Source organism: Sturnira hondurensis, unplaced genomic scaffold, assembly GCF_014824575.4.
Source record: "Sturnira hondurensis isolate 20B ecotype Veracruz unplaced genomic scaffold, ASM1482457v3 Scaffold0020579, whole genome shotgun sequence".
Classification (NCBI taxonomy): domain Eukaryota; kingdom Metazoa; phylum Chordata; class Mammalia; order Chiroptera; family Phyllostomidae; genus Sturnira; species Sturnira hondurensis.
Genome location: NW_028093210.1, coordinates 2,747,682 through 2,768,527, shown reverse-complemented (window position 1 = coordinate 2,768,527; position 20,846 = coordinate 2,747,682). Strand labels below are relative to the sequence as shown.

At 42.5% G+C, this 20,846-nt stretch overlaps 1 protein-coding gene across 1 annotated transcript in view; it reads left to right on the top strand.

Moving 5' to 3' along the window:
- The window catches only part of TRAP1 (TNF receptor associated protein 1), a 60,848-nt gene continuing 40,002 nt past the window's right edge, over nt 1-20,846 (top strand). The window contains exon 1 of the mRNA XM_037029956.1: nt 1-118. Coding sequence (XP_036885851.1) covers nt 43-118 — 76 coding nt within the window. The 5' untranslated portion in view covers nt 1-42. The remainder of the gene's footprint in view (nt 119-20,846) is intronic.

Here is a 20,846-nt window from a genome sequence, read left to right as displayed (position 1 = left end):
CTCCGGCGCACGTGGTTGAGCTAGGCGTTCGGGAGGAGGGATATGGCGCGTGAGTTGCGGGCTCTGCTGCTGTGGGGACGTCGCCTGCGTTTGCCGGCGCTGGCGGGCGCCCCGGGAGGTAAGGGCTGCCCGGCCAGGGACGGGGATGCAGGAGCACCCCAGACTTGGAGTCCCTAGCGTCCTCAGTGGAAAATGCGGAGACTCACCCTTTGCGCCGTGTGGGGGACTGGGAGATTTATTTGCATAATGAGCGTAGCGTGGCAAACGCCTAGCTCTTGATCCCACAGGGTTATGCCGTATCCTCAGGCGGTAACGCCTTTAAACCCTGGCTCAACCCTGGCTCGTATGACCTCAGCTGGGGCTTCTCCTTGAGCCGGGGTGAGGCCGTGGGGCCTTGGGCTCCTCGCTCCTGCCATCAAGGGCTGTTTCGGGGAGTGCAATCTGAGGGCGAGTGTGTGTGCTGTGCAAGGACGTCACTAGGTTGGTCACTTAAGTCCCTTAGTTGCGCTTTCCTTTCTCCCCGTGTCCAAGTGTTTTCTTCACGAGTAACACATTAGGCACTTCAGTCGACCCCGAGTGCCTACTCCAGCAGTGAGGCAACACCGCAGCAAACTGGCACCCTGGGCCCTCTCTCAGCCTGGGCCCTCGGTCAGCCCCTGAACTCCAGTCACTGACCCCCTAGCCTGAGGGCATGGGATTAGTATGTGCTGAGATAAAGAATGACCATCATTTCTGCTCATTCAAAAGTAATTGCTGGCGGGCGTGTTGCCTCACCTTTCAGGCTCTGTAAGGTTGCACCCGTTAATAGATGTGCATAACATTTTTATGTAAAAAAGCGTTGTGCTACAGAATTTTTGTTTTAAAGCTCTCAGCGTGGCTTACACTTACTTTTGCCAGTAAGCACAGGTCTACAGCTTTCCAGGACTGTGTATGTCCTAATTTATGGTTAAATTATCATTTAATCAATATTGTCTTACTAATGGACATTAAAATTATTTCCAGTGCTTCCGTTCAAGATGGTGGGGTAGGCAGAAATGGCTCGCCTCTTTGCACAACCACATCATAAAACATAGAACAACCATTACTCAGAACCAGCAGAAATCAAGTTGAATAGAAGTCTGACAATTACAGAAATAAAGAAACCAGATCCATCCAGATTGGTAGGAGGGACACAGATAGGAACAGGCTGGTCCATCACCCACGTGTGGTGGATAAAAATAAAAATATGGCAGGGATATGTGGGGAGTGAGGGGTTGCAGCCCCATGCCAGGCCACCTAGCCCAGGGTTCCAGTGCCAGGAAGATAAGTCTCCACAACTCCTGCCTACAAAAACCAGCAGGGAAGAGTTGATAGAAGAAACTGCTGGAGCCCCAAGTACTTCCTCTTAAAGAACCCACACATGGACTCACCTACGCAGACTCGCTCTCTGAGCTCCAGCACCAGGGTAGCAGGTTGAAAGGTACCAGTGTTATACAGGGAGAAACTGAAGTGTCTGGCATCAAGGCAAGCAGAGACCATTGTCCCTTTTCTAAACCCTCTCCCCAAAGAGCTGGCAAGCTGAGGCTGTATCTGAGACTCCATCAACCTGGCTAACATTGTTTGGCCCTCCTTGGAGATGCCCAGAGACTCAGCCCCACCTAGCTTCATACTCATGCTTCATAACTTCCTAAATCCTATCAAACAAGCAATTGCTGGCTTTAGTCCCAGGCCCAGCAAGAGCAGCAGCCAGCCTAGATATCACAGCTTGGCTTCACCTGGGAACCTTCAAGCCCAACACAAGTAACAGCTATCTCAGATGGCTTTACAACTCAGGCAGGGTGGCGCCAGGCAAAACACGGGTAGAGTCTGACCTTTGCCTGCCCCACTCAGGAAACCCCAGGGCCAGCACACCCAGTGGACAGCTACAGACCATGTCAGAGCACCCACTGATTCCATCCCTGCACAGCTGATCGTCCACGGAGGGTGGAAGTTGGTGGTCAGTGATCACAGCCAGTCCTTGTAGCTGACTGGTCTGGGCAAATCCCCTCCATTGATCTGTCAACAGCAGCCAAGTCCCAACTACAAGAGGAAAGTGCACTTCAGCCCATATGTAGGGCACACCTTGAGTACCCAGCTTGGGTGGTAGAGGTGGCGCTGCCACTGGACCCTACAGGACACCCGCTACATTAGGCCACACTATCAAGACACAGAGTCAGAGCAGCTCTAACACATAGAAACAAACACAGGGAGGCTGCAGAAAGGAGGAGACAAACATGGCCCAAATGAAATGACGGATCAAAACTCCAGGAAAAGAGGTAAATGAGATAGAGATAAGCAATCTATCAGATGCAGAGGTCAAAACACTGGTATAAGGATGCTCAAGGAACTTAGGCAGAACCTTAAAAGCATAAAGAAGATTCAGTCAGAAGTGAAGGATACACTAATTGAAATAAAGAATAATTTACAGGGAAGCAACAGTAGAGTGGATGAAGCTGAGAGTGAGATCAATGTTATGGAACATAAAGAAGCAAAACAAAAACAAAAACAAAATCCCAATCAGAACAACAAGAAGAAAAAGGAATCCAAAAAAGTGAGGATAGTATAAGCAACCTTTGGGACAACTTCAAGAGGTCCAACATTTGCATTATAGGTGTGCCAGAAGGAGAAGAGAAAGAGCAAGAAATTGGAAATCTATTTGAAAAAATAGCGAAAAAACTTACCTAGTTTAGTAAAGGAAATAGACATGCAAGTCCAGAAAGCAGAATGAGTCCCAAATAAGATAGATGCAAAGAGCCCCACTCCAAGACACATCATAATTAAATGGCAAAGGTTAAAGATAGAGAATCTTAAAAGCAGTGAGAAAAGCAGTTACCTACAGCAGAGCTCCTATGGCTTTCAGCCGATTTCTCAGAAACTTTGCAGGCTAGAAGGGATTGGCAAGAAATACTTCAAATCATGAAAAGCAGAACCTATAACCAAGGTTGTTTTACCAGCAAAGCAACATTTAGAATTAAAGGGCAGATAAAGAGCTTCCCAGACAAAAAAAATAAAGTTCATAATCGCTAAACCATTATTATATGAAATAATACCAGTGAGGGAAGAAAGTTCCCTCTTGAAGATGAGGCACTGCCCTGAGGAATCAACAACAGACTCAGTCTCCAAAAGCAAATGTGACTGTGTTGTAAAGCAGACAGGCTAATGGATTGGTCATTTCATGTGGCTAGGTGGCTATCGTGACCTCTACAGCCCCTGAGCCCTGATTCCTAATATGGGATGGTCTTGTTCTGAGATTTGATTTTAGCAGGATGAGACATTAGTCAGCCACGATGGAACTGGTTGGTGCTTGAGTTAGTCTTAAAGCTTTTTCTGATCTGTGTGTGCTGGAACCTTTGCTGAAATTTTCTGCCTCGGAAAGAGTTGTAAAGGGTGAGGAGTCTGCTCCAAGCACCAGAAAGGTCAGAAGAGTGAATTCCCTTCTTCGTTGGAGCACTGAAGCACTGCAGATTTATTTCCCCAAATGAACAGCACCTGGACTGCATCTGGTGGCAATCTCCCACTTAGTGCTTTTATTCTTTTGTTTATTTTGTTTAGTCCCTGGTCTAAATTTGGGGTCTTATTTTGTTTGGGGTACATACTATTTAATTTCTACCCTTACACCTCTTGTGCTCCAGCCTTCAAAAGAATTCAGGCAAATTTCTGGTGTTCCCAGGCTATGCTTTTTGGGATGAAGGAGTAGCATTTGCTGAGCAAATTGCACTTTCTCAGTGAGACAGCTAGTTATGCTGCTAATATGATGTGACAATATAGGTTTTGTTCCTTAACTTTGAATGGCATTGCCATCAGTGTAAATCATGGTGCTGGGGTGTAGGGCCTGCACCAGCAGAACACACATAGCTCGCCCACCGAGGAGGCACTAGGTGGGCCGTTGACACGAAGGTGTGAGATGCTTGGTTGTGTGGGGGTGGGTGAGTTACCCCTTCCACCTGTAAAAGATCAAACAACCCTGATGTAATAGATTAGCAAAGGCATTGTTTAGTTGGCTGTAGCTATGACAAAAAAGAATCTCCAAGTGTTTTGTTACCCCTGGGCAAGAAGAGAAGGAATGCAGCTTGAAGGAAGAGGGGGAAGTCAGGTTGCTGAGAAAACAATGAAGGAAAATAAACATTTCTCACCCTCCCAGATGTCAAGCACCAGATCATAACCATGAACATAGGTGATCTCCATAAAGGAGACTTACTGAGACCAGCAGTCTCAGACTGCAACACTGATTCTGGGTCAGTGAAATATATTCAATTATACTCAAAGTGAGATGCTTTAGGTTCAAACCAGAGGATGTTCTTTTAAAAAATATATATTTTATTGATTATGCTATTACAGTTCTCTCATTTCCCCCCTTCATTCCCCTTCACCCTGCATGCCCCCTCCAACCCACATTCCCCCCTTTAGTTCATGTCCATGTGTCATAAGTTCTTTAGCTTCTACATTTCCCACACTACTCTTGCCCTCCCCCTGTCTATTTTCTATCTACCATCTATGCTACTTATTCTCTGTACCTTCTCCCCCCTTTTCCTCCTCCCACTCCCCTGTTGCTAACCCTCCATGTGATCTCCATTTCTGTGGTTCTGTTCCTGTTCTAGTTGTTTGCTTAGTTTGTTTTTGTTTTTGTTTTAGGTGTGGTGGTTAATATCTGTGAGTTTGCTGTCATTTTACTGTTCATGTTTTTTTATCTCCTTTTTCTTAGGTAAATCCGTTTAACATTTTATATAGTAAGGGCTTGGTGATGATGAACTCCTTGAACTTGACCTTATCTGAGAAGCACTTTATCTGTCCTTCCATTCTAAATGAAAGCTTTGCTAGATAGAGCAATCTTGGCTGTAGGTTCTTGTCTTTCATGACTTCATATACTTCTTTCCAGTCCCTTCTTGTCTGTAAGGTCTCTTTTGAGAAATCCGCTGACAGTCTGATGGGAATTCCTTTGTAGGTAATTGTCTTCTTTTCTCTTGCTGCTTCTAAGACTCTCTCCTTATTTTTAATCTTGGGTAATGTAATTATGATGTGCCTTGGTGTGTTCCTCCTTGGGTCCAACTTCTTTGGGACTCTGAGCTTCCTGGACTTCCTGGAAGTCTATTTCCTTTGCCAGACTGGGGAAGTTCTCCTTTGTTACTTGTTCAAGTGAGTTTTCCATATCTTGCTCTTGCTCTTCTTCTGGTACCCCTATGATTCGGATGTTGGAACGTTTAAAGATGTCCTGGAGCTTGGTGAGCCTCTCTTCATTTTTTTGAATTCTTGTTTCTTCATTTATTTCTGGTTGAGTGTTTCTTTCTTCCTTCTGGTTCACACCATTGATTTGAGTCCAGTTTCCTTCCCATCACTATAGGTTTCCTCTGCATTCTCCTTTATTTCACTTAGTGTAGCTTTCATTTTTTCATCTAATTTGGGACCAAATTCAACCAATTCTGTGAGCATCCTGATCACCAGTGTTTTAATAGGTACATCTGTGCATCTGATAGGTTGGCTATCTCTTCATTGCTTAGTTGTATTTTTTCTGGAGCTTTGATCTGTTCTTTCATTTGGGCCATTATTTTTTGTCTCAGTGTGCCTGCTGTGTAGTAAGGGGCTGAGCCTTGGGTTTTCACCAGGGTACGGCAACCCACATCGCTTCATTGTGCCGCTGTTTGTGGGGAAGGGATGAAAAGGGGACAGTGGTGCTTGCTCTGCTCTCTGCTGGTTTTCAGTCACTTCCCCCGGTTCCCACAAGCAAATTGGGCTCTTCTGGTGCTGATTCCCGGTGGATGGGTTTGTGTACGTTCTAGGACCCTGTGGGTCTCTGCAACAAAATTTCCTGACTTTCCTGTGTGCCTGGGAGTTTCTTTAGCTGCTGCCTCCACCCCCACAGCCGTTTTCAGTCAGTGGTTTTAGGATTTATTTCCCTGAGCTGGAACCCTGGGTTGTGTGGTTTGTCTTGCTCCCCAGTTGTTCTTCCCGGTTTATCTGCGCATGAATGTGGGACCATAGGCTCCACTAGCCACCGCCTTGCCGGCCCTGCTCCACAGTCCGCCACCTCTGAGGTCCTTGTGGGTCCTCCAGCCGCTGCCTTGCCACACTAGCCTTCTCCACCCAGCCCATCTCTGCCCCTCCTGCTGGTCTGGATGAGTGTGTCTTTAACTCCTTGGTTGTTGGACTTCCATATAGTTCGATTTCCTGTCAGTTGTGGTTGTTTTTTGTTTTTAAATTGTCCTTTTGGTGCGAGGAGGCACAGTGTGTCTACCTACACCTCCATCTTGGCCGGGAGTTATCTCAGAGAATGTTCTTTAGTTGCATTTTTGGTGCCCTCGTTGTAGCCAGCTAGAATTTTTCTTAAACATTATCCTGCTGCATCTTGATATAGAGTCGCTTTTTATTAGGAAGCTGCTGTTTGCTTAGTCCACAAAGACATTCTGTAGCATTTAGTAAAGATAGATTTCAGGACATTTATTTCTGGTATGGCTAGCTATTTCTGCCAGAGCCATTAGGAATTATAGGCCGTGAAAGTTACGGCTCTCCAAGCTGTTTGTTTATTGAGGAGAGGGGGCTCATCTCTGCCTGCTTTTTAACCAGGTAAATGCCCGCAGCCCAGGTAAATTGAATAGGTGTAGCTGGGTCATGGGCGTAACTAATTTAAAAAACAGATAACCAAGAAATGTGATTGGAATATAAATTAATGTCCGGATAGCCAAAATGAATACCATATTGAAAAAGCAGAAGATTGTGTAGAATGCTGTTAGGAACGAGTAGAAAAGCCGACGTCTCTCTAGTGGAACTGGACCTGTCAGGTAGCTGATGTGGCCCCGTGAAGGAGAAAGCGAAGTGCGTTGCCATTGGAGATCCCACATGTCAATGTTCTGGCATTTACAGGGAGTGGAGCACCCAGATGCATTTTCCAGGAAGCTCACTTTTAAAGTAGTGCATTTCATTTTAACCATGATTAGAAGTATTTGTAAAACACGTAATCATTAATTGGAATATAACTGGACTTTGGTGTTTACAGGGACAGTATTGTGAGTGTTAACTTATAGTCCTCTGTGGTAACATACAGACCCTTTGGGTGTGACAACTCCTGAAACTTCAATCTTGACCATTTCTCTGGCTTTCTTTTTTTAAATCACAGCACATTGTTTAACTTTTTAAAAGAATATTTATTGGTTTTAAAGAGAGAGGAGGAGAGACTGAGAGAAACATTAATTTGTTGTTCCACTTAGTCGTGCATTCATTGGTTGGTTGTGTGCCCTGACTCGGGATCCATCCCGCAACCTTGGCAGGTGGCGATGCTCTGACTGACTGAGGTATCTGGCCAGGGCTCCTCTTGTTTAACTTGACAGGCCCCCCTGGAGCCATGTTCACTCCTCTCCCAGTTTTCAGATGGGCTTTTAGATGGTAAAACTCATTAGAGACACGTTTTTTAAAAGAGAGAAGGATTTGGAGTGGGGACAGGAATAATCTTGTATGAATAAAGTTGGGGTGTGGATCTTATGTCCTATCCGTTGACCATTCGGAGGTGCCCCTTTCTTTGTTACTTGTTTTGTTTCTTTGTATTCAGGGAGTTGATGTTTCTTGATAGAGTGTAATTGTCAGTATAGCTTGGTGGAAAATTAGTAGAACAAGCCCTGAAACATGATACAGTTTAAGAAGCAGTGAAAATGTTTGAGTATACCAGCAGTAAGGACTTAGACATGTTTGAGGGAATACAAATCTTTATTTGATACCTACGTGGAAAGTAGTATTTCCACTTTCTGTCTATTGATATTCTTAAATCTTACTGAAGTAACTGCTGAACTTAAACAAAATATTTTGAGGAATTGCAGATGTGAATGAATTGCAGATGTGACTTATGATATCAAGTGATAAGTGAGAGAGTGAAAAAACTATCCAAGCTGACTTACTGAAAAGCAGAGAATTTCATGCTTCTGAGCATAAAAGGAAGGTGAAATAATTAAACGTGTTCCCCGGGGAAAACTGGAGGCCACTTCCCAAAGAACTCCAGTTTTTCTCAAGGTAGCGTTTGTACCTTGTGGGACAGCATTAATTCTGCTTTCACCCATCTGTAAGCACTTTTAGTTTATAGAATTTTAAATTTACAAAGTAAACTTATATTTTAAAATATATTTTATAGAGCCTGAGCTTTAAACTTAGAAATGTTTAGGCTGAAATTAGATTAGTGAATTTCAAACTTTTGGTCATAAACTCCCTGTAAGAAATGCATTCACGTCATGACTTCCTATACAAGAAAACGTGTACCGTACAAACACATGTGCATACTTAGCCGAAAGAGTTTCGTAAATACCTGTATTATGCTATGCATTCTTATACTTTCATTTCATTTTAAAAATTTTTGGTTTAACCCACTGAATTGATTTCATATCCACTGGGTCACTGATCTTAAACTGTGGTTTGTGAAACACTTCCTGTGGCTGTACCTTCTGAGAAAACAACCACATGTTTACCAAGGGCCTGCTCTGACTCCAGCATCGCCATGGGCAAGAGAAAGACATGAGACAGTCAAAGGTGTAGCCCCCGAAACATCTCCTACATAGTGTGGCAATGTCAGTTCATTTAACGGACATCTGAGGTGCCTACTGTGTGCCCGACACTGCTCTGGTGGGTGCTGTGGGAGGTCCAGGGGACAACACAAACTCCTGCTATATGAATGTTATGTGAAATTTTATCAGGAAACCAAAACAGGGAGGGGATCCCAGTAGAAAATAGGGCGGTCAGGGAAGGCCTCCATGGAAGGTGACATTTGAGCAAAGCCTGGAAGGAGGCGAAGGTGTTCGGGAAGAGCGCTTCACGCAGAAGGAACGGCCCGTGTAAGGGTCCTAGCTGGCACCGTGTGGGGGGCACGGAGGCCAGGGTCAGTGCTGGGGGCACTCTTGAGAGGAGTCGGGTTAGAATAGTGTGCCACGTTCATTCAGTGACTCTGACTTCAGAGATTGAGATTGGGCATGGGTAAGTGTAGGTATTAAGTTAGAGTTAAAGCTAACTTCTTAGAAGTTTTCTGAGAAAAACCCTGTCTATGTTTTTATTGAGAAGGTAGTCCTAGAACTAATTGGTACAGCGAAAACATCTTTTATCCTGACTCTTAGTGCGATGACCAGCAGTACCAGAAAAAGCCTCTGTAGCAACACACCCCCATTCTCTTAGAAGAGAAACGACACTGACGGGGATATTCAAGACTTAATTTTCTTACACTTGCATTTAATATATCTTGGGGTTTGTTTTACACTGAGGCACAGAGTGCTAGTATCCCACTGTCTGGGTATACCTTTATTTAAACCTCTGCCGATGGATATTTAGCTTGTTTCCTGGGCTTTTTTTTTTTTTTAATCACAGAATGTAGGCAATACCAGTGTTGGTAAGAATATGGAGAAGTTGGAACCCTGGCGCTCTGCCGGCAGGAGTGCAGAACCGTGTGGCACGTCGGGGAAGCAGTTCCTCAGATAGTTAAACGTACAGTTACCATTGGACCCCCCACTTTTATCCCTAGGGAATTCCAAACAGATGTCCACACAGAAACTTGTAGAGCAATATTTATACCAACATTGTTCATAAGAGCTAAAAAATGGAAACAGCCCAGTTTTCATCCACTGGTAAGTGGAGAAACATCGTGTGGTCTGCTCATATAATGGACTGCTACTGGAGCCAGGAGAAGGAACGAGTGAGGTGTGCAAGGTGGTCCGTTGTGGATGTACCTTGAAAACATTATGTTAAGGGAAAGAAGCCAGACACAAAAGACCACTTACAGTATTTCATTTATATCAAATGCCCAGAACAGGCAAATCCATGGAGACAGAAAGCAGTTGCTAGGAGTCTCAGGGGAGGGGGTTGGAGGTAGAGGGTGCGAGACAATAGGGAGTCACTGCTGATGGGGAAGAGGTTACCTTCTGGGATGATACAAATGTTCTGATAAAAAGGCAGATGTCGCTGACAGTTATACAACTTTGTAACTTTGTTAAAAACTGTTGACTTGTATACTCTAGGTGAGTTATATCTCAATAAAGTTGTTTTAAAAATATTTCTTGTTTTATTCCAGCTAAAGCTTTTATTTTTACTTTTTTAAGTCTTTCTGGAAGTTTGTTTGATTTATTAAGTGTGGGAGGAAATCAGTTTTAACACTGTAGCTTTAAATTCATGTGCTTTAATATTTAATATATTTCCTCATGTTTTAAAAAAATGTCTTGACTAGTTATAAACGTTTATTTCTCCATATGAATTTTAGAATTATCTTGAATAGCTCTTTAAAAAGCCTGTTTGAGTTTTCATAGGGCTTATGTTAAAAATATAAGACTAATTAAGAGAATTTATATCTTTAGATGTTTACTCTTCCTATTCAGGGACATTTTCCCAAGCTTTTTATATCCCTTTGTAAATGTGTTTTATTTGCCTAGTAAATTTTTTTAGTGTGCTTTGTAATTGAGTAATTTTTTAAATTTAATTTTTAAATTACAGTTTACATTCAATATTATTTGTATTATTTTTGGTGTACAGCATAGTGGTTAGACAATCAGAGTCTTTACACAGAGTTCTGCCCAGTAGTTCAGGTACCCACCAGGCATCATAATAGTTATGATATTATTGGCTGTTCTCTGTGCTGTACTTTACACCCTCATGACTATTCTTTATATTTTTTCAAGATTTTATTTGTTTTTTAGAGGGGAAGGGAGGGAGAAAGAGAGGGAGAGAAACATCAGTGCGTAGTTGCCTCTTGTACACCCTCTACTGGGGACCTGGCTCTTAACCCAAGCACATGCCCTAGACTGGGATCGAACCAGCGACCCTTTGGTTCACAGGCCCACACTCAGTCCACTGAGCCACACCAACCAGGGCCCTTGTGACTGTTCTGTTAACTACCCATAGTACTTAATCCCTTCATCTTTTCCACCCATCCCCCCCAGCCAGCCTGATAACTGTTAAAATGTCCTCCATATCCAAGTTTGTTCTTGTTCTGCTTGTTCGTTTTTGTGTTTCAGATTCCACATATTAGGGAAATCATGTGGCATTTGCCCCTTTGACTGACTTCACTCAGCACAATTCCTTCTAGGTCCATCCAGGTTGTTGCAGATGACAAGATTTCATTCTTTTTTATGGCTGAATCATAGTCCATATTACATATGCACCACTTCTCTGTCCATTCATCTTTTGATGGACATTTAGGTTGCTTCCATGTCTTGGCTATTGTAAAGAATGCTGCAGTGAACATATGGATGTATATGTCTTTTCAATTTAGGTTTTTGAGTTTCTTGGGGTGAATACCCAGAAGTGGAATTGCTGGGTTCTTCTTTGTCTCTTGTTATTAAGGTCTATTTTATGTGGTATAAGTATTGCTACCCCAACTTTTTGTTTGTTTTCATTTTCATGAAATATCTTTTTCTATCCCTTCACTTTCAGTCTGTGTGTCTTTCAATCTGAAGTGAGTTTCTGGTAGACAGTGTACATAAAGGCCTTATTTTGTTATCCATTCAGCCTCCATATTTTTTGATTAATGCATTTAACCATTTGCATTTAAAGTAATTGTTAATACATGTGTATTTATTGCCATTATTCATGTATATTTTTAAAGATTTTATTTATTTATTTTGAAAGAAATGGAAAAGGAAGGAGATAGAGAGGGAGAGAAACATCAATGTGTGGTTGCCATTTGCCCACCCCCAACTGGGTCCACAACCCAGGCATGTGCCCTGACTGGGAATTGAACCTGCGACCCTTTGGTTTGCAGTCTGGTGCTCAATCCACCGAGCCACGCCAGCCAGGGCATCATTATTCATTATTTTTAATCTTTTTTTTCTTCTCTTAAAGAGGACCCTTTGACAGTTCTTATAATACTGGTTAGGTGGCGATAAACTCTAGCTTTTTCTTGTCTGGGAAGCTCTTTGTCTGTCTTTGATTCTAAATGACAGCTTTGCTGGGTAATCTTAGTTATAGGTCGTTAGTTTTCATCACTTCGAAAGTTTTCACCACTTGGAATATTTCTAGCTAATCCCTTCTGGCCTGCAAAGTTTCTGTTGAGAAATTAGTTGGCAGTCTTATGGGAATGCTCTTGTAGGTAACTACTTTTCTCTTGCTACTTTTAAGAGTCTTTCTTTCTTTAACCTTTTGCATTTTAATTATGATGTATCTTGGTGTGGGCTTCTTTGGGTTCATTTTGTTTGGGACTCTGCACTTCCTGGACTTGTATTTCTGTTTCCTTTATCAGGTCAGAGAAGTTTTCTGTCATCGTCTTTTCAAACAGGTTTTCGATTTCTTCGACTCTCTCTTCTTCCAGTGCCCCCATGATGTGAGTTTTGGTGCGCTTGAAGTTGTTGCACAGGCTCTTCATACTGTCCTCGTTTGGGGGGATTCTTTTTACTTTTTGCTTTTCGATTAGCTATTTTCTGCTTCCTTATTTTCTAAACCAATTATTTGAGCTGCTTCATCTACTCCACTGTTGATTTCCTATAATGTATTCTTTGTTTCTGTTAATGTAGTCTTTATTTCTGACTGGTTCTTTTTTGTTTTCCATCTGCTTTTTTTGTTTCCTGTCTTTTTGTTGAAGTTCTCACTAAGTCCATCTACTCTTCCCCTGAGTCCATCGATCTTCCTTCTAACCAGTGTTCTGAACTCTGTGCATCTAGTAGATGGCTTGTCCCATTTTGTTTAGTTATTTTTCTGGAGTTTTTTGTCTTCTTTTATTTGGGACACATTCTTTGTCTCCTCATTTTGGCTGCCTTTCAGTATTTATTTATATGTATTTGGTAGAGCTTCTATGTGTTCTGGTTGTGGTAGAGTGGCCTAATGTAGTAGGTGTCCTGTAGGGCCCAGTGGCACAGTCTCCCTGGTCAGTGGACCTGTGCACCCTAGGTGCACCATTATTCATATTTTTTATCTTTTTTTTCACCCTGACATGGCACTCTCCTGTTGTAGTTCCGCTTTGATTGCTGTTGGTGTATCAGTGGGAGGGATTTACCCCCTAGGTTACATGGACTGGCTTTGAGGACTGGCTGCGATCACCATGGACGATCAGCTGTACAGTGGCCAACCCCACAGAGCAGGACTTACTTCAGTGGGGTTCTTGTGCCCGCTCACTTTCCTTTTGAGTGTGTTGCTTGTAGAGGTGGTTGGGTGGTACTTTGAGGAGGTCTCAAGCTGTCCACTAGGTATGTTGGCTCTGGAACCAAGTAGGAGGTGCAGACCAAGGTCAGCCATCACCTGTGCCTTGCCTGGGCCCACCCGGCATAAGCTACAAAGTGATCTGCAGATGGATGGCTGTTATCTGTGCCTGGGGGGTGCCCAAGAGAGGCAAAGCTGCAGACTAAGGCCAGCTGCCACTAATGCTGGGCCTGGGGCCACTTAGTGTGAGAAGTGGAGCATGCCAAGGCTGGCCATTGTTTCTTTGAGAGATTTTAGGAGAGTCTGAAGCATAAGCCAAGACAAGCCCTTTGCGTGGAAAAGCCTCTGGAAAGGGCTGGCAAGTTAGGTGGGACAGGGTCTCGGGGAATTACTAGGGTATGAAGAACAGAGTTAGCTGGGTTGGTGGAGACTTAAATGCAACACCTGCCAGCTCTGTTGGTGGGGAGGGCTCAGAAAAGGAACAATGGCCTCTGCCAGACTTCTCTCTGGGAGAGGCCTGCCCCTTTGATTCTCTCCCTGGTGCCAGACAATTTAGTTCTTCCCCATATGTCCCTGGTGCCTTTTGAGCTGCTACCCTAGTGCTGGAGCTCAGAGCAAGTGAGTCCAAGTAAATCTGTGCGTCGACCCTTTCTAGAGGAAACCTGAGACTTCTGCAGCCCCTCCATCTCAATCTGCTACGATCTCCATTAGCTTTTACAGCTAGAAGTTATGGAGACTTCTCTTCCAGGACTGAAATACTATACTGGGGGGCCTGGTGTGGGGCTGAGACCCTTCACTCAGGCGCAGTCTCTGCAGGGAAGATATCCCTCCTTATTTTTATCTGACATAGGTTGGTTGGGGACCAGCCTGTTCTGCATCTCCACCCTCTTACCAGCCTCAACAAGGCATCTTTATATCCTCAGCTGTGGGACTTCTGTTCAGTAAGATTTCAGGTGATTCTGAATGATGGTTCTGTAGGTTAGTTGTAATCTTGGTGTGTTATTTTTGTGTATTGATTTTAGAGAGAGATAAATAGGTTATCTTATAAATAGCTTATTGGTGTACATAGCACAAAAATCCAAAAGACACAAAGGTGTGTGTGATGAAAAGCACATCTGACTGCTGCCCTCACACTCCGGCTTCCCTCTGGTGGCAGTCCTCTCAGCCAGTTTCTTGGGTGTTATCTCACAGATGCTCAGCTTATGAGAATTTATGTGTATGTGGGTACACATGTAGATGTATGTTTAAACATCATGATAGCAAATGCAAACCACTGTTCTGGACCAGTTCTTTCCTTAATATAGCTTACAGATAATTCAGCATCAGGACGCTTCACACAGAGTTGCCTCATTTTTCTGTGTCAGAGTATTTCATTATATACGTAGTCTGTCCAGAAGGTATCCAGCCATGTGAAAAAGAGACATTTATTTAAGAAGATACAAGATTCAAGACACATTGTATATAGTGACACCTCAGTCCCCTTCACAGTAGGCACCTTGGGACCTCACACAGTTCTCCCAGTCTCCATCAGCTTCCCTGTCATATTTTCCCGAATCTCACTGATGATGTGAAATCTTTCCTTTCAAAGGTGATTTTCGTGTTGGGAAAAGCCAGAGGTCATAGGGCATCAAATCTAGGCTGTCAGGGAGGCTGAATCACTTGGGTGATTTGATGTTTTGCGAAAAAGCTCTGCACGAGATGGGATGCATGAGCACCATGTTATAGGGAAGAAGCTGCCAATCACCAGTTGCCCACAGCTATGGCCTTCTGGGTCATCCCAATAGTTCCCGCAGAGGAGTGTTCAACTTTCACCTAAATTTGATGCAGATTTGTTGATCTACTCAGTCATTTTGAATGCGACGACCACGAGGTACACATGCTCATTCAATGGTATCTACACCCCCAGTGACTAGTACAGTGAACTTGTCATTGTTCACACGTGTGCATTCCAGTCCACTCTCCTTGGCTGCTAAGTTACATCGCTGTTGTGCAAACTGTTCTCGTTATATTAACAATGGTTGGGCTTTTTCTGGACAGACCTCATATATATAATTTATTTACTAATCCTCTACTGAGGACCCTCAGCCTGGTCATTGACTCCTGGAGGGACCTGTACCTGGATCCTCATCTGGTGTGTCCGTGTGGGCCTTCAGGTGACCCCTGAAATGGATGACAAGAGGCTCTTTCATGATACTTCTTTTCAAGAGTTTGATTACTGTTTTGATTAATCATTTCTTTGGTTATCCATTGAGAAGCCTTTCTGCCACTTCATTCCCCTTCTCCATTCCCTCCCCCATCTTCATAGGCCATCGTTATTAGTTGCCTGCATATCCTGTCAGTGTTTATAGTACAGATAATACATCTTCTACAAGGATATGTGTTTTTCTGTATTCTCTTAGTTGTTTAATAGATCTGGGAGAGCTTACTGTATTGGCATATAGAGCTTCTTTGTTCTTTTGTTTTTAATAGCTACACAGTAGTAGTTGCTTATCTCGAGGCACCATGCTTATTTGTCAGTCCTCTGCAGACAAACGTTTAGGTGGTTTCCAGCACTGGAAACCGGGTGTGTCCTTAGAATGAAGTTCTTAAAAGAAATTTCCAGGTTAAAAGGTTATATGCATTTTGTGACCTTGATGGATTTGGCCACATCTCCTAGCACTGGGCTCTGGCTGTTTCCTGCTGACCCGAGTGGTTCTCCTCAGGGTCACCAGAAGCGCTGTCTGAAAGTTGCTCCCGAAAGGAGCAACTCTGTTCACATCTCTCCCTTTATCTGAGCTGGCGAAGATTAACTATGGTACAAACTGGAGCACAGTGCCCAAAGGTGAGGTGGACTCTGGTCAGCAGGGTCCATGTGTTGTGGCTGCGACGAACAAATTCACAGGGACTACAGAAGTCCTGTGCAGAAAAAGGGACAGCATGGCCACTTCTCTGAGGGAGAGGGCCTGACCCCTGCCTGGGCAGGCTTCTATTGCTTTTCCGGTCACATTACATTGAGGATGGTCCTCATTTACTGTGCACAGGTTCATCATAGGTGGTTACCTTTTACAGATAACAAAGGAGAGAAAGTTGCTAATTACTTCAAAGAAAAAGGATATTTGCCAATGTCAAGGGAAAGGTGGCCGAACTGGTTACACTCCATACTTGGGAGGTTTAGCACAGATTTTAAGAAGTTACTTTAAAGATAAGCAGTAAACATTTGTTGCCTCAATTCAGGGTGAGGGAGTTTTAGCGAAAAACAAGCCTCAAAGCAGCCTGGGTACAATGCAGGCCTGATTTCCAACAGGAAAACTGATCTGTGGGCTTGGTTACTATGTGCTACTTGCTCCCTGCTGGTTTTCTGAATCAGGAACTGGGCTACATTCGCCACTGCCACGAGGCTAGGTTCCCTATACAAAGGGGCCTGAGATCAGGGAATGTTGATTGAGTTGTGCTAGGCCTCCCAGGCCCTGCCCTCTTCCTGAAGCTGCCTGGCTACAACTTGGACTTACCTGCTATTCCAGGTTAGCTGTCAGGAGATCCAACCCCCTCGCCATATTATGTCCCAATAGGGGAAACTGCAGGGAATTCCTCAGCTTATATCAGGCTAAGTTCTGAGAGGCTGTGTGTACATCTCTCCTTTTTTTTTTTTTTTGCAAGTTTAAAGTGACTCAGAAAGGTTGAAGTTGGCAGCCAGCCCTTCACCCCCAGCTTTATTTTCTTTTACTTCACCTTACCTTATTCTTTTTTTTTTTTTTTAAGAGAGAGGAGAAGGAAAGGAGAAAGAGGGAGAGAAACAATCATGTAAGTGAGAAACATTGATTAGTTGTCTCTCAAACATGCCCTGACTGGAGAATGAACCTGCAACCGGGAATCAAACCTGTGACCTTTTGCTTTGCAGGAAAGTGCCCAACGAACTGAGCCACACCAGTCAGGGCAGCACCCCCACCTCCATTTAAAAAAGAATATATAATGTGTATGTGCAGTTTTAAAAAGAAGCATAAAATGAATACCCATTACCCAGCTGAAATAGAAATGACCAGTCCCTCACAAGCCCCATGTCTCCTCCCTCTTCTCAGCCACTGACCTGAATTTTCTGGGTTTTGTACCCTTGTTTTTCTTTCTATTATTGGACATACTGAGTGGGGCAAAGGTAAGTTTACAGTTCATTTGGAAAATAATACAATAAATAATAATACAAGAATGAGCTCTTCTGCCACTTCTGCCCCACACTGTATGTGCGTATACACACGCAGACTGTAGTGAAGTCATGTGTGTGTATTGTGCTGGAACTTTGCTTTCTTGGATCATTATGCTTTTAGTTTTCTCCATGCTAATGGCGTAGTTCATTGTTTTCCCTGTTGATTCTGCTGTGTTAATATACCTTCATTTCTTTATAATTCCTGACATATTCCTAAATGGAATTGTTGGCTCATTTGTTATGTTCCAACTTACTAAGTAATGCAAAATTAATTTCTTAGAAGAGTGCTGTCACTGTACACTCCACCAACAGGTGATGAAAGTCCCCTTTGCTTCACGCTCACACCCAGTGCTTAGTGCTCTTGGGACTTTCTAATTTTTGTAAGCCTGGGAGTGTTAGGTGGTATCTGTGTCTGTGTATGTTTGATTATAAGATATACAGTAGGCAGTGCATAAACTGTGTGCAGTTGAATGAAACAGTATCATCTGTGCAGTGTATTCATGTCATTGTTCTCTAATATTTCATTGCACGAATACACTGCAGCTTACTTCTCCATCTCAGACACAGACATTGGGTTGTGTACAGTGTGGGACTTTTCTAAGTGAGGTGGCTGTGAGCTTCATTGTACAAGCAGCCTGCTTCCCAGATGCAGGCACTTCTCTGGCATAGGTAACTCAGAGTGGAATTGCTGGGTTACCTATGGGGTTTAGGGTGACTGTTTTTCAAGGTAGGTCCTGATTTACATTCCACCAAGACTGTGCAAGAGTTCCCTCTGCACCATATCCTTGCTGGTGCTTAGGGTTTCCAGATGTTTTAAATGTTTGTCAGTTTGATGGTTATAAAATGATGTTTTACTTGTGATTTGAATGGATTAATAATGAAATTGAACATGTCTTTTTCATAGTTATTGGACATTTGTTTCCTTTTCTATGAAATGCTATTCATGTCTTTTGCCCTAATTTTCTCTTCTGGATTGATTTTTCTCTTATTTTGTACATGTTATTTATGTATACTAATTTTTGATGAATTAATCCTTTGCCATTAATAATTAATAATTGTTGCAAATATATTCCCCCAGTTTGTGGGAGAATATATTTCACTCTTGTCTTGGTGTCTGGCTCTCTCCTCCTTCCTTCCTTCCCTCCTTCTATCCTTCCTTCCTTTTCTCCTTCTCTCCCTCCCTCCCTTCCTTTCTCTCTTTCTTTTCTTCTTTTCTTTCCTTTCCTTTCTCTCTCTCATTAATTTACTGATTTGAGAGAGAAAATACTGTTGTTTTCTCAAACAGTGTTTGAGAAACACTGATTTTGTGGTTCCGCTTATTTATACATTCATTGGTTGCTGCTTCTGTGTGCCCTGGCCATCAAACCTGCAGCCTTGATTTAGCAGGACAGTGCTTTCACCAGCTGAGCACCCAGCCAGAGCAAGGTGCAAACATTTAAGGTCAGATTTTACATAAATATTTGAGTTTCTTAATTCTTTTGAAAAATGGAAAGTTCTAAGAGTCCTGGCCGACATTTGACAGTGGCAGCAGTCTCTTCCTCCCGCAGACGGGCCTGCCCTTGCAGTCGGCTGTAGCACCGCGCTCTCATACCTTCGTGCGGAGCCCATTGGTGCCGTTTCTCTTGCTGTTAACTAATTGTCTATTATTTATCTGTCTATTATCTATCTATCTATCTATCTACTTTTGTATAGTAGAGTTGATTATGTTGACTGACTGTCTAGTGCTGTCCCAGCCTGCATCCCTAGGGTAAACTTGGATTGGTCATGATAGAATATCATTTTTACATGTTGCTGGATTTGACTTGCTAATCCCGTATTCAGAACCTCCATGTCTGTATTTATGAGGGATGTTAGTCTCTTATTATATTGTGTGTGTGTGATGTCTCTGTCAGGTTTTGACTTAGGACTGTGCTGTCCCTATAATACTTGTAGGGAAATATTACCTCTTTATCTATTTTGTGAAAGTGTTTAAGATTAGTGTCATTTCTTCCTTGCATGTTTCATAGAATTCACTAGTAAAAATTCTGGGCCTCGAGTTTTATTTGTGTAAATATTTTTTGAAAACATTGAATTTCTTTATTAGATATAAAGCAATTCAGAATTTCTGTTTCATCCTCTGTTGCTCTGTCACTCTGGATAGATCTTTTTTTCCAAGAAATTTGCCCATAGTTCATCTGAATTTTCAACTTTCTTGGCATACATTTGTTCATGATGTTTGCTTATTATCCTTCTGATGTCTTTGGAATTTGTAATGAGAGCCCCACCCTCATTGCTGATGTTGGTGACTGGTGTTCTCATTTTTCTTCATCATTCTAGTTAGGAGTTACCAGTTTTGTTGATCTTTTTCAAGAATCAACTTTGATTTTGTTAATTTTCCCATTGCCTATTCTATTCATTTTCTATTTCATTGATTTCTGTTCTTCGTTATATCCCCCCTTCCACTTTCTTTGGGTAGACTTTGTGCCTTTTTTTAAAAAATTGATTTTGGAGAGAAAAAGAGAAACATTGACTTCTCTTTCTACCCATTCATCCATTCATTGGTTGCTTTTTGTATCTGCCTTGACTGGGGATTGAACCCACAATCTTGGTGTATGGGGACAATGTTTTAACCAACTGAACTACCCAGCCAGGGCAACTTTGTGCTTCTTTTTTCTGAGGGGAAGCCAAGCTCATTGATTTTTAGACTTTGTTTCTAACATAAGCATTTAAAGCTGTAAGTTTCCTGCTACATGCTTTTCTAGGTGTCTTTCACAACTTTTCATACATTGTATTTTCCTTGTCATTTAGTGTGAAATATATTATCTAATTTCCCTTGTGATTTCTTCTTTGCCCCATGGATTATTTACAATATGTTGATTTCCAGATACTTGAGGTTTTTGTAGATGTTTTATTATTATTGATTCTAACTTAGTTCTGTTCTATCCAGAGAGGTTACTCTGTGGTTTCAGTCTTTCTAAATTCATTGAGACTTGTGGCCCCCTTTATGGTCTTTTCTAGTGGCTGTAACGTGTGCACTTGAAAAAATGTATTTTTTTTCAAGAACTGTATTTTGCAGTTGTTGGGCATATTCTATAAATATCTATTAAGTCAAAGTGTTTCATACAGTAGTTCAGATTATCTGTGTCTTGATTTATTTTATTTTTTTGGTCTAGTTCTATTAATTGCTGAAAGAGGGATATTAAAATCTCCAACTATGTGGAATTGTTTTTTTCTTCTTTTTAATTCTTTCTGTTTTAACCTCATATATTTTGAAGTTCTTTTATTAGGCACATACATTTGTGATTTAGTGTTCCTGATGAATTGTATCTTTTTTTATTGTTTTTTTTTCCCTTTAGATTTTATTTAGTTATTTTTAGAGAGAGGGGAAGGAAGGAGAAAGAGAGGGAGAGAAGCATCTATGTGTGGGTGCCTCTCATGTGTCCCCTACTGGGGACCTGGCCTGCAACCCAGGCATGTGCCCTGAATGGGAATCGAACTGGTGACCCTCCACTTCACAGGCCCGTGCTCAATCCACTGAGCTACACCAGCCAGGGCTATTTTATTTTATTTTTTAAAATGTTTTATTTAAAAA